The sequence below is a fragment of the Octodon degus genome, unplaced genomic scaffold, assembly GCF_000260255.1.
Source record: "Octodon degus isolate 3935 unplaced genomic scaffold, OctDeg1.0 scaffold00160, whole genome shotgun sequence".
Taxonomy (NCBI): domain Eukaryota; kingdom Metazoa; phylum Chordata; class Mammalia; order Rodentia; family Octodontidae; genus Octodon; species Octodon degus.
In genome coordinates, this window is record NW_004524736.1 from 4307900 (window position 1) to 4321702 (window position 13803).

The 13803-nt window shown below is 48.0% G+C and overlaps 2 protein-coding genes across 2 annotated transcripts in view; one reads left to right on the forward strand and one right to left on the reverse strand.

Moving 5' to 3' along the window:
- Snd1 (staphylococcal nuclease and tudor domain containing 1) overlaps positions 1-13803 on the forward strand; it is a 443244-nt gene that overhangs the window by 372927 nt on the left and 56514 nt on the right. The window lies entirely within an intron of this gene.
- Positions 10558-13786, reverse strand: Lrrc4 (leucine rich repeat containing 4). The gene is made up of 2 exons (XM_004642715.2): positions 12963-13786; positions 10558-12789 (listed from the first exon to the last, which is right to left on the reverse strand). The coding sequence occupies exon 2, from the start codon at positions 12687-12689 to the stop codon at positions 10731-10733; it is 1959 nt and encodes a 652-aa protein (XP_004642772.1). The 5' UTR covers positions 12690-12789; positions 12963-13786; the 3' UTR covers positions 10558-10730.

Here is a 13803-nt window from a genome sequence, read left to right on the forward strand (position 1 = left end):
CACTTGGGGGCAACGTCTTGATGCTCATGGCAGACTGGAGCAATGAGGCCTGAACTTGCAGAAGGGAAAGGGAGTGACCTTGTGGGGCTGACAGACTCAGCACAGCCACTACTTGTTTTGTTTGCTGATTTTCACATATGAAATGCATCCAGTTACTCCCAACCTTGTCTGCCTTGGTTTATTGTTCAGGTCCTCTGCCCACAGTAGCATTTGTGCTGTAATGGGGCAAAGGAAACTTTGTTGCTTCACTCTGGCACCCAGCAAGGGCTCTCTGTCCAGCATGGAGTTGCCGGTAGGGAACTGCTGAAGTAGTACTCTGGAGAGTCACCCCGGAGACCCTTCTGTCTCTTGCCAAGCACAACAAACCATACCCGTGTGCACTTCTGAATCACACCTTGCTTCAGCTCTGCTCCTTCCACGGCGTAGTACAGGGTACACTGCCTTACGGGAAAGTCCAAAGAACCAGCAAGAGGCATTTGAGGAGAAGTGAATTGATGCAGGGAGGAGGGATGCTGCTCAGTCATTTGTAAGTGGAAAAGAAAAGGTCATGAGAGCTGTATGGGGCCTGGGTTGGATTATTGTTGAGACTTCCCTGCTGCAGCAAAAGGGGCCAGGTACCTGGGTCCAGCCCTGAGCCTTTCTAGCCCCTTCCAGCTGCTGACAGCCCTGCACAAAGAAATGCATGCTCTGTGCACACAGACGGGTCTGCATGTCAGCGTGAGCCCATTTTTAGCCCTTGCCCAGGAAGGGCAGTCTGTAAGGGTAATTTAATTAAATTTGCCTCCCTCCATGGCCCACATATTTGAAGAGGTTTAGGGGGAAATGAATCTGGGCGAGGAACATCACCCTGCCGCTCTGGCACTGCCCCAGAGCCAAGCCGCAGTACCATAAAGGGTCTCGCCATCCTGAATACGGCCCAGGGCATCTGTCCGCACTGCAGGCTCTCTGTCAAGGCTATTTGCTGGCACATCTGGCACTGAGGCCTCTGGAAGCAGTCCGTCTCCATCACAGGGAAGCCACCAGGAGCAAAGTCAGGGGACTCCCTGCCCCCTACTCACGGCCTGCTGGCAGCAGCTTCAGCAATGACTAGAGCCACACTGTTTGCTCTTATGCCAGATTTCAGTGTTCGGAGGGCAGTGTGAAACAAACCCTCCTCGTGTGCACACATCTTCCACTGACCCAGTAATCACATCTGTGGCCCTAACTTCACTGTTATTAGACTGCATGCCTGAAAATGACCAATATTTAGGGACCAAAAAATGATTCCACTTGATTCCAATGAACTTAGTCCTGAGTTTCATATCTCAAGTGCTCCTCAGTTTTGTCCTTTATGTCTGTGTTTAACCTGCACCCCAAAGACCTGCCCCTGCCTCCCAGCTAGCTGGTACTTTTCTCAGCTCATCAGGAAGCACCTAGGCTTTTCTCTGGCCATCTGCCCCTTGTCCACTGATCTACTCATGACTAGGAATCCTTTCTGCCTATCACTGTCTTCTCATCTCTCAGCTTTTGCCTCCGAGATCAGCTGAAGCAAGCCTGCTAGAGAAGAGCATCATCCCGTTTGGTTATCTTTCTCTCCCCACCAAGAGCACATCCTCCTGGCTGGTTAATCTCTCCAGCGTAATGATAGCAGCTCCTTGGAGAGAAAGGGAATTCTCTGGCACAGTTTGTCTCAACACAGCATAACACAGGCTGTTGCTTAGGAGTAGGAATCATTAGAGTCAGGCCATTATTGGAGGGTACTGGTCTCTAGGGGAGCTCACAGAAATTACTGCTCCTTAATAGATGGAAACTCATTTGCTGGAAGCCCCTGCCCTCCTCTTTATTTCTCTGCGTTCTCCACCTCCTTTCTCTTCCCAGCTTTGAAGTTGAAAAGAGGTAACTCCACCCAATTCAAGACAGCAAATGTCTGCTAAATTAATTTGGTTAGAAGAGATCCTTTGCTGAAAGCGGCTGTTCTTTTAGAATGTTTCTATTGGGACTTCACTTGAAACCATCATGAAGGAGGCACATTCTAATTAAATACATGTGATAAAATTATAACCAGGGTCACTTCATTCAATTCCCAGGAGAGGATTTGTTGAGATGGGAGAGAAAGAAGACAGTTTACCAGCTTCCAGGCTCTGTTTCAGAGTTGGCCCACAAGTGAGTGTGGGCTGTCTGAGCTTTCCCTTTGAGGGTCCCCTTGCTTACGCAACACACAAAACACAAAAAAGTGAAAGCAGGTTTCCAGACTTCTCTGCTTCTTCAAGGGTCTTCATGACCTTGACCAGAATTTACCATGATTTAGGTTCTCGAGCCTCTTCTGAGCAGAGGTAGAGGTTCTTCACCTAGTACTCTGCTCAGGTCAACAGAAGGGGAAAACCATGGAAGCCACAAAGGCCCTATTTGATTTATTAGGTGTTTGGACTCCCTTCTAAACTCTCATATGGCTAGAGAGAAAGGAAAACTTGCCTCATTTCTCAAGTCTTGCTATTTATTTATTTATTTTTTTAATATTTATTTATTTATTTGTGTGTGTGGCCAGCTCAGCCCACCAGGGGGCAGGGCTAGCTGGCATGTGGTGCTAGGGGATTGAACCGTGGTCCCTTGTGCTTTGCTAAGCTTGTTGTAAGCAGGTGCTTTAGACCACTAAGCCATCTCACCAGCCCAAGTCTTGCTATTTAAATGAAACCATAAGTGGGCACCATGTCTCAGAGCATAAAGCACCAATAAACAGCTGGTGGAAAAAGCCTGTCTCTTGGTCCCCTCCCCTTTTGGAAGGTAACAGTTAAGTATTGCATGAGATTGCAGACTGGGAGGCACTAATCAGTTTGCCATTTCTGTAAATGGAGATCCCTGGAGTTGTACATGATGGTGACCCTGTTAATGTTCATAGTACCACTGCGTTGAGAGCCCAGAGAGCGGAGATCTAGTTGCTCTGCATCCCTAGCTGCATGGTAACTGAAGTCTCTTTGGCTGTCATTTGACTCAAAAATAAAATGAAGTAGATTTTCTGAATAAACCTGGAAGTTTACTCTGGACTATGTCCACAACCCTAAAGTTAGAAGCCGTGCGCCTCAGTGTCTATTTCCATCCAAAAGTCAGCCTGCTGGGATCACACACCCATGATGGGAAGGTGCCCAAAGCTGACATGATTCCACTTACTAGGCAGAGTGGGCATGGACTTGAGCGAAAAGCAGGAAGAGGTAAGGGAAGGAAAAGCTATCCAAAGGCACAGTGGACTAAAACAGAAAGGGCTCAAGGTAGGCCAGTGCTTTAGTCTAGTCTTCCTGTGTCCATACTTCTCCATAGCTTCAGTCCCTATTTCTGACATATGTGCACTCAACACACCCAGTGCTAGTGATAATTTTCTTCCTGAGAGAAACAGGATGAAATGCAGCTTTGGTTTGAGGTCATGCATCCTTGCCCTGACCCTCTGAGCAACCTCTCCCCACTTCTGACAGGGAAAATAGTCTTTCTTTTGGAGGTTCCTTCAGCAGGCTTTTCCTTAGGCTTTATTTTCCTCTCTCCTTTCCCACTCCAGACTTCCCCTCCCCAGCCTTACAGAGATGAATTGGAAGAATATGCTGTCATGTCAGAAGGAAGCCATTGTCAGTTCGCACAAGCAAACGCTAATAGGATAAAGTATTATCCGACTTCCTTTAAGTCCAGAAATTAAGTCTTCTTGCAATGGTAATAGATTATAACTTGTAACCACTGTGGCTGGCAGGCTGCAGAAACAGCTGTTAGCGTCTGAGGCCTCAACCCCATTTCTGAGCTATGGTGAAGGATACAGTGTGCATTTCTCCAAAAACAGCCACGGGATCCAGGGAACTAGCACTTAGTTGGAACTGCCTCTGTGGAGAGCTGCCTATAATTCATTCAGTTCACTGACAGGGGGACCTGAGTGGGAGCAGCTGTCTGAATGGTCTTAATGAATCTGGATGAGTGGAGAAGTGAGAAAGGAAACCAGGCCTTGAAGGCTGGGAAGAAGTAGCCTAAGGCCAAGAAACCAAACTCTGTCCAAGGACAGTTAGTGTGTGAAAGCTCTTCTTATTCCCCTTGCTGACTCACTGAGCAGGTAGACTGACTTATCTAGTGACTAAATCAGCACCAGCTCAGAGATACAAGGAAGCAGGAGTTGAGACCTTAAAGGAACTGTGAAAGAGATTACAGATTAAGGAACCTTAGAGAGCATACAGCATGCAAACTATTAGCAGGAAGAAAGAGCCATCATTCTTCTTGCATGGATAGACTGAGTAGGATTTCCTAGGCCCTATCATGGTAGATGAATGGATTTAAATGGGGATTATTAAAGAAAACCTGATAGGACAATTAACTGGATTGTTTATTTTGTCAATGAAGATTTAAGAATGTAGGTAGATTTAAAAGAAACAAGTGCATCAAAGATTGCACCTTTGGCATTTTGTAACTGATTTGAATGTTACTAAATGCTCCAGTATTGTTTCTTAGGTCCACAGAACGAGTGAACTTATGGCTTGGTCCATCTGGCTTTCACAAGTGGTGGTAGAGTAGCCCCTTATCTCAGTATTACCTACCTACTGCAGGTTCCCAACTTTGCTTTGAGAAAGTAATGCCATCCTCTCAAGTAATAACTCAGCTTTGACAGTCAGCTTCTCCCAGGATATCTCCCCCTGCCTAAGCCTAATCTCTGACTCACTGCAAGGGCCCACAAGCACTGAACTCATAGCCATCATTATTTTTTGGGAAAACACTATTTATGTAATAGCCTCCCCTCTGGAATAATACTCTTTTTAAGGATAAACAGTGAACTGCACACCCTCTTCTCTTCCCCCCATTACTGTGCCTTAAACAAATAAGGAGATAGGTTCAGAGTAACCCAAGTTAGCTGTCAGGGTCAGAAGCAGAGGACAGCCCCCAGAAGAAAGAACAGGACTGTTGTGGCTAGGTGGTTTGGCCCAAGTACTGACGGTGGAGTTGGCAGGTACAAGGGAATAAAACCTACGATCATCCTAAAATCTAATTCTGTCCTCTCATTAGGACAGCAAAATGCATTGTCCGGCCTCTCTTGGAAAGTTAATCTCCTGCTTTTCTTTTCCTCTGTTCCATGCCATCAGTTTCGCACTAACAGTCCTCCACCATGCAGAGCCCAGCCAGGCTCTTGCTTGCCGAAGCAAAGGAATCTCCCTGGCTTTCCTCTTTAACTGCAATGCAGACCCTTGTCTGTGTATCTGCCACACAGCTCTGTTGTTCTCTCACTTGCTCAAATTATGGTGCTTTTTTTCCTGCCTTTTCTCTAAGCTCTCCAACCCTGCTTAGGAGCCCCAGTAGCCCTCTCTGTGTTAATAGCCTTTCCCCCCTCATGGAAAGCTGCCTCCTCTGACAGCCCCCAGGCCTGGTAAGGCTTCGTAGCCATAGAGGATTTTATCACTATCTTCTGAATAATACTGCATCAGCTGCACCCTGACAGAAGACTAGAGATGAGAGAAGCCTCTAGGAAGCTTATAAGGACCTAGGCAACTCAGGTGGAACTGTTCTGTCTAGCCCTCAGCTTGGATACCTCTGTTAGCAGAAGAACCTTTACTTTCTTCTGGCTTATAAAGAAAAAAAGATAATCTATTCCTTGACTAAAATATTGCCTTGGGCCAGCTGTAGAGCTGATTTAAGGATCAGAGTAGAAGACAGGGCTTTCCTGGGAAAAGAGTACAACTATGTTTTCCATAGTCCTGAGGGTTATAGATGGCACTGTCTCTAGATAACTATCCTTCTTTAATAGCTCCATGGGTATACATTCTCTTTGGACAAGCATAGAGTTCAAAAATATAGCTAGCCATAGGAGCTGGTCTTTTGAATATACATATCATTAAATAGCTGCCAACTGTATAGTGCTTACTACACAATGTGAGGCACTGTGCTAAGTATCAGATAATTTCAGTCTTTACAACCCGTGTAGTGAAGTAAAGACTGTCTCCATTTTATATGTGAAAAAATAAGAGTATCTGCCCAAAGTCACACAGTAAGTGATGGGCTGGGATTCAACCCAGGGAGACTGACCCCATAATTTACTTAAGCCCTATGCTACACTGCTTTGTGTGTTGACCAGTATAATTTTTGAAGTCCTTAATCCTGCTCCAAAGAGTGATTTACTTCATTTTAATTTAAAGCAAAGGTAATAACAATGTGAATCCACTGCCCAAACCCTTCTTTCCACTGCAGGGGAAAGGGTGCTTTCTAAATGGATGGAGACCAAGAGTTGCTTTGAGCCAAAAGCTGCCTTGCAGTTTAGCTGAGGCAGGATTTAGCAATGGCGTGAACAGTGCCTGCATTAGCCGATGGCATGGAGTGCTGAGTGCCAGCGAGAGAGATAAAATCAGACATATGTTGGATATAAATGTTCTCTCCTCTAATTTTAAGCCCTTGCTGCTTTGGTGCAGTGAAATGGTGGAGCCTAAATTACGGACTCTAGCCCCCTGGGGTAGAGTTAGTAAGACCCTCCTAGTGCTCTCCCAGTCTAGTCAGCACCACTGAGTGAAGCCAGAGGCCGTGGACTTTGGGCCTCTTCCCTGCCAACAATAGAACTGTCTTGCAGGGACTCTGTGTACATTGTTCCATCCTGCACACAGCAAGTTGCTGGCCTCAATACATGCTAAATAGCCACGATAAAGCTAATGTCTCCAGGCCTTAGATACTAGCCTGTCTGTCTACCTACATTGATAATAGGATGCAGCATTACACTGAAGGATGCTAAGAAGCTATGAAGCAGATTATGGAAGTAGCAACTACAGTGTAGCATTAAAGTAGCTCAGGCTTGGTAGATACAGTGAAGGGGGAGAATTAAGGAGCTGTCCACCCACCCCCATGTCCTAGTCATTGATCCAAATGACGTGTAGAAACCATTCCACTATGGAGCATCTCTGTGGTGTTTCAAGACCTGTGTCAGTCCTCTATTCTGCACAGTTCTCCTGCCCAAGGCTGGGAGGAGGCCAAGCCATCCATCTCACTATAAATGCACCGTCTTACCTACTTCACCCTTTCTTCTATAACTGTCTATCTGTGCAATTTGCTGTTTGTCTACCATTAAGCCTAAGCATCAGAAAACTGTTGTGTCTAATCCTGAGAGTCAAGCCCCTTGCTGAACACAGTTTAGGTTAGGCTCTGCAAGGCAGTAGAGCTGGTTGTGATGAAGGATGAACAGCTCTCAGTAGGAGATGAGTACATAGAAGTATCTATGAAAGACCATTTAACTGCCTATTGGCAAAGAAAAAACTACATTCTTGATACTGAATAAAAGTTTGAGGAATCATGTTTGACTTGGGAGTCAAGAGATCTAGGGCTTGGCCCCACCTCTTCCACTTACTAGCAATGTGACCTTGGATTTGTCTTTGTTTCTCTGGGGCTCAGTTTCCTTGACCATAAAATGCAACGAGATTAGGCTAAATGATTTTCCACAGCCTTGAAAAAAATTCTATAATGAAAAGTCTATAACACCATATAATCAGCTGCAAAGTCTTTACCTCTAATGTGTTGCTATAACTACTCCCATGAAGAGCTACCAACCCACATCCCACTCCCAGGTAACCAACCTTGCAGCTTGGCCAAGCCCAAGAATGAGTCACTCAAACAGCCTTAAAGGCTGCACTTCCATGCTCTTGGGATTCTCTGAAAAGCCATCCCAAGTTCCTGCTACTAAAGATGTACCCAGTATCATAGCAAAGGAAGGTTACTGGTCCAAATGCTGCAACAATGCCACACTGAAGAGTAGACCTGATAGGGAAAGGACCTGCCCCTGCAGCACCAAAGATACTCATGGCGAGGGACCATATTCTCATTTCCCCCCACCCCTTCCCTTGAGGTTCCTCTGGAAAGCATTTCTCCCTCAGATCCCAAGACCTAAATGTGATCGATCCCAGGACAAATGCATTTGTTCTGAGGACTCTTTCCCAATATTTTTTAGTCCCATTTCTCTACCTCTCTCCTAAAACCTTTGTTTAGCCACAGACCTTTTGTCATTGCAGAGTAACTGCATAATTTACTGACTGCCCAATGCCTTTTTAAAAATAAAGTGTTAAGAAATTGGTTCTTTATCTGTTGTTTCAAAAACAACTTCTACAGCTGCCCTGGGATGTACACCTGAAAACTGTTTTAAACAGCCTGAGTTGTGTGATGTGGCATGAGAAAAGGAAGTCACTTTTTGCTTTTTCAGGTGGTCCTAGCCAAGGCCCACCCTTTGATCTGCTGCACTTTTCTCTTCATTGAGGGTAGAGTGGTAAAAGAAAGCCTGAGGGAGCAGATTTTTGGTGCCTCTGAACATGAGTGGCAATTTACAACTGTGCCTGTGCGTATATGCTCCCACAAACACTGAAACCCAGAAATAATCTATGTGCCCAGGAGGATAAGCATTGGCCTTTCTTAGCCATGTCTTAGCAACTGCTGCAAAGTACTGCCTGCCTCTTTCCCTTCTCCATGCCAGAGATCACACCCACTCAGTCCCGATTCCCTGCATTAATATAAATACTAGCGCTACAGAAACGCAGGGTCCCAGATCACAGAGCTGCCCTGGCAGTCGTTGCTCTGGGAGCCTCAGGAGACAGACCCCACCTCCACCAAGACACACCGGACTATTTAACAGCAAGAGAACAGAAGCAACGCTGCCTGTGGGAAATTGCAGCCAAACTACATTACTGCAGCCCTCTTAAATCCAGCCCCCCTTGGGTCCTTGGGTAGAGCTGGTGCTGCCTGACCAGCAGCTTTTGCTGAGGTGGCATTTAACTTCTGGCCAGGTCCCAGGAGCTGAGGCTGACCCATTTCCCCTGGTTTTCCCAGGCATGGGGAGTTTGGTTATACCCCCAACAAAGCCAGGGACTAACACACTTAGCTCGAGGAAGATGCACTAGGATTGGGGTGCATTTATTTAAGCTAAGGAAAGGTTGTTGACAGCTTTAGCATTTTCCCATACTTAAAAAAAAATTAACATTTATCCCTCCCACCCCCATATCTTTTCCCTCCCTTTCCCCTGCCCCCTGTTTTTCTTCATAGAAATGACTTGGTCAGTGTTCATAAGAATCTATAGTTTCAGTATCTTATTCAATTTAACCCTTTCGGGACACTGAATTAAAAATTGAACAATATTTATTAAAATACAAAAATACACTTTTCTCACATTACAATCAGTGTTGCTCTGTTGGCATTCCCCCCACCCATACCACCCCCTTTCAAATCTGAACCCTTTATTTCCTCTTAAAGCTAATGAATAACTGAAAGAAGTTACATCATTAAATGGTTCAGAGTAACAGAGATCTCAGCCTTCCCCCACCCTTCACCCTTTCTCCTAGACTTCAGAGGTGGGCCTGGGGGAGGGAAGCTTCCCCTCGCAACACCCCATTCAACAGGACTCCATGCAGAACTCATATATGCATGCGTGTCACTCTTAGCTGGATTTCACATTGTTTTTGTGAAGCATCCTGATTGGGAAAGGCTTCCTTAAGTGAGCCTTTGCCCTTTTTGCCTCTCCTTTTTTCTTCTCTACTTATGTTCTGCCTCCACTCTATCATCACAACCAGTTGGCATCAACTGTAATAATCCCTAATGAATCAGCATTTAGAATAGTCACCAAGCCCAAGCATGAGAAAAGCTTCCACTCCCCCAGGCTCCCCACTCCCAGCCTCTCCTCACTCTCCACCTTAAAACAAACAAGACCTTTTTTGAAAAATCATAAAATGCCATCATTGTCTACAATCATTTGTCAGATACCCGAAACAACAGGTGGACATGGCACAATGCTAATTTATGGCCTCCGGTGAATCATCCCCTCTGCTGCTGCTCTCCTTCCTAACCTCCCCTGGTGCCGCACCCCCTTTAGAAAGGGCCTCCTCCTTCTGGGAAACCCTGAATAGACACATGCCTTGCAGAGTGGGTTAAGCCCAACTGCAGGAATCTGGTGCAGAAAGCATTTGACTCAGAGCTACGCCAGCTCCCCTCCTTCTCAGCTCATGAGTGCTTCAGAGCACTGTCAGGCAAGGAATACCCGTGTCCCAGTGCACAGATGGAGGACTGTGCACATAGACAAAGACTCAGCCCCTTTAAGGATTCATTTGAATTTAGGTGGTTTTCCTGTTTAAAATACACATACAGATTTATCTTCCCCTTGACCTCTGAAGAAAAAAAATTATTGCCTTTCAGCATTTTGGCACAGTACAAATTTATGGTGCTTTTTTGTTTGTTCTGAGTTTTTTTGTTTCGTTTTGTTTTGTTTTTTTGTTTTTTTTTTTTTAATAAGAGAAATCTGCAAAGACAGCTCTCAGCTTAGGAAAGATGTCTGTAGAAATGGGTATTCCTGTATCCTATGAAGCATCTTTTAAAAAAATGACAGATGCAGTTTATCCCTCCTACTCCTCAGCAACCCACACCCTACTACCTCTTTGGGGGTGTGGGGTATTTGTTGTTGTTGTTGTTTGTTTTATCTTAGCAGTTTCCACCTTACACCAGAAATCCCTTCTGGCAGCATAGCAAGTTGACTTGTGGTTTGTACCCCCACCACATTCCCAAGATTCCCCTCCCTCCCCTTAAATAGAACTTACAAGTTAGAAAATAGTTTTGTTTTGATTTTTTCTTTTTAAATTTTAATATAATCTGTTTTTTTAACCAGCCCATAGATTTAATATATAAGCATATACAAGAAAAAGTCTCTCCCCGCTCTGTACAAAAGTTGCTGTCTTTTTGTGTGTGTGTGTGCATTCTATTGCATCTTATAAGTTTTTGGGGCAGGAGAGTCATATTTGAGTTTCCTGTACCTTGTCCTTGGTATGGGTCTGAATTATATAAGGTTCAGAGATAGTGGTGACTGTGGGGTGCAGAGAATTCCCCAGGCTGTTTTCTGTCCAGTGGGCCCCATGTGCTGGTTTGTAGGTGTTGTAGTTAATATGGTCATGAATTGTGGGCAGCACTACTGCCCCCTCACCTGATACACTGGATGGAGCTGCAGCTGCTGCCGTAGATGCCGCTGCTGGGATGTCTTCATCCACCTGGATAATTTCAACTGTCCGGGCAGCTGTGACTGTACTCCGCTGCTGGTGCCGCTTGCGAAGTTTATAGAAGACAATCAACATGGCGGCAGCTAGCAGAGTCACTGCCACAAAGCAGCCAATGATGATCTTGGTGGTCTTCATGACTTCATCCAGGCTAGTCTGCATCTTGTCAGTAGTGTCTGTCGCGGGTACTGCCACCTGCTTGGGCACACGGGTGGTCTGAATGAGCACCGTGGTAGAGGTGGTATACGCCGGCTGATAACCCGTAGATGTGGTAGGAACAGGTTTGTACTTTCGTGTTGTGTCCTCAGGTGAGCTCTCTGTGGTCTCCACTGTTACGGTGGTGAAGAAGCTGTAGTTGGAGGTGTTGAGCTCGGCCGTGCTCACATTGAGGTAGGCCGAGGCATTGGAGTTTCCTGCCACATTGGTCACCATGCATGTGTATACCCCAGTGTCTGAGAGCAGCACATGGGAAAAGTTCAAGGTGCCATCATTGAGGACAGAGATCCGTGGGTGGCGGGAGGCATGGCTGAGCACTGTCCCATTGGGTAGTAACCACTTTACAGAAGACATGGGAGGAGTCCGACATTTAAGTTCCGCCATCCGACCCTCCGAGATGTTGAGGTCCCGGGGTGCATCCATGATGAAGGGGGCAGAGCACTGGAAAGAGGCCTGGTCTACCTCCACCAAATAGCGGCCTCGCATGTGCATAGGGGCATGGCAGCGGCCACAGCAGGTGGAATTGGTGGGTATATACTCTCGGAGCCACCAGGCTAGCCACAGAATGTCACAATCACAGTTCCAAGGATTGTGGTGTAGGTGCAACTCCACCAAGTACCTCAGCGGGGTGAAGAGGTCATGGGGCAAAGAAGAGAGGTTATTGTGGGCTAGGTTTAATTCCACAAGTGAGGCCAGCCCATCAAAAGCATTCCGCTCAATCAGGCTCACTTGTGAGTTCATGACCCATAGCTTCTTGAGAGAGCTTAGGCCATGGAAGGAGCCCGGCCTGATCTCAGGAAAGTGGTTCCCTGACATCTCCAGTTCTTCTAGCCCCACCAAGGGTGTGAGATTGGGCATATCTTTAATGTTGCACATGCCCAAGTTCAGGTACTTGAGGTTGAACAGTCCTTCAAAAGCCCCCTCAGAGATGTACTCCAGCTTTTTGAGCTCCCCCAAATCCAGTCTCATGAGGGAGGGCACTCGGTTGAAGGCATAAGAAGGGATGCTTTCTATGGGGTTGTTGCGAAGCCAGAGCTCCCGCAGCTTGGACAGATACTCAAAGGCCCCACTGGGGATGACGGTCAGCCAGTTGTCAAACAGCTCCAGGGTGTTGAGACTGGCCAGGCCATTGAAGGCCCCCACCTCAATCTGCCGGATGGAGTTCCGGCCCAGTTGCAGGACCTCCAGGTGGTGGAGGTGTCGGAAGGTGTCAGCCTGGATCATCTGGATGTTGTTTTCCATGAGGTTGAGGTACCGGGTGTTGGAGGGAATACCCTGCGGGACCTCTGAGAGGCCCCGACGGGTGCACACCACCTTGCTGAACTGGTTACTACAAGAGCAAACAGAAGGGCAGTTCTGGGGACCGGCTGAGGCGGCAGCAGCGATGGCTGCACACAGAATCCACACTTGCGCCGTGAGGTAGACGACGGGGAGCAGGATGGCATTCCAGGTGTGGTGCACAGTTACCTGCCACAAGAGCTTCATGGTGTGGCACGTTCATAATTCACCATCGCCTGGGATTTTGGCTCAGAAAGGAGAACCAGCCCTACCCCGGCTTAAGTGAGCTAGGAGCTCCTCTTTCCATCTGGAGAAGGAGGTGGGGAGGGGGCGATTAGAGAGAGCAGATCGACCAAGAAAAATCTTGCCAAACTACAGAGCGTCCCCTCAACCACCAACCCACCCCTAGGCCATCCATCCAAAAGCCAAGACTTTCTCTCCCACATTGCAACCATCCCCACCCAAATCGCCGTCACCTACCTCGGAAGGAAGGCAGGGAAGAACTGGCGTGCTGTCCTCAGGATTTCTCCTCGGGAACTGGACACCTCATCCCCATTCCGACTTCTTAGTTTTTAATTAACAAAAGGGGGAAGTAGTGGGGGCGGGGAGGGCAAAGGGGAGGGGATGGGAGGGGTGGGGGAGACAAAATGGCTTCTAGTAAATCCAGAGCCGGCGAAGCCGCGGAGTTGAGGCGCACCAGGGAGAGCCAAGGCCCGGCGGGCTATGCAGGTGCATGCCCCCCCCTCGGCCCGAGGAGCGGCGCCACCAGAGCTTCTCTGCTTTGTCCTTGGACCCTGGCACCCGCTCGCTCCGTCCGCAGGGGAAGGCGCTTCATCGCCAAAGTGTGCCTCCGGCGCCCCCAGCCCGCTCCTAGCCGCCGCCGGCGGGGGTGCGGGGGCGCCCCGAAGCCGCCCAGGCCGCGCTTGCTCGCCCGCTGCTGCTGCTGCTGCGCTCCGCTCTCCCGGCGTCGGCCGCTCAGGGCTGGCGGCAGCTGATTGCAGTCGTGAGCTCGCGGGGCTGCGAGAGTTAAGAGGAGGTGTTCGCGGAGCCTTCGCCCTCCCCAGACACACACCCCCTTTCTCCTCTGCTCTTGTCGGAAGGGTTAAAAAGACAAAAACTGGGCTCAGTTGGTCCGCCGTCTGCTAGCGCGAGGAGTGGTAATCCGTGCAGCCCCTGAGGGGCAGCGGCGTGAACGCTGCTCTGGGACCCGGTCCTCGGGCCAAGGAGCGCGCAGCGGCAGCACCGCAGGCCCCTTCAGGGAGTCCGGGGGCGGGCGCGGGTCCGGCGACGGCCGCAGCCCCCGGCGGCGCGCAACCGCCAG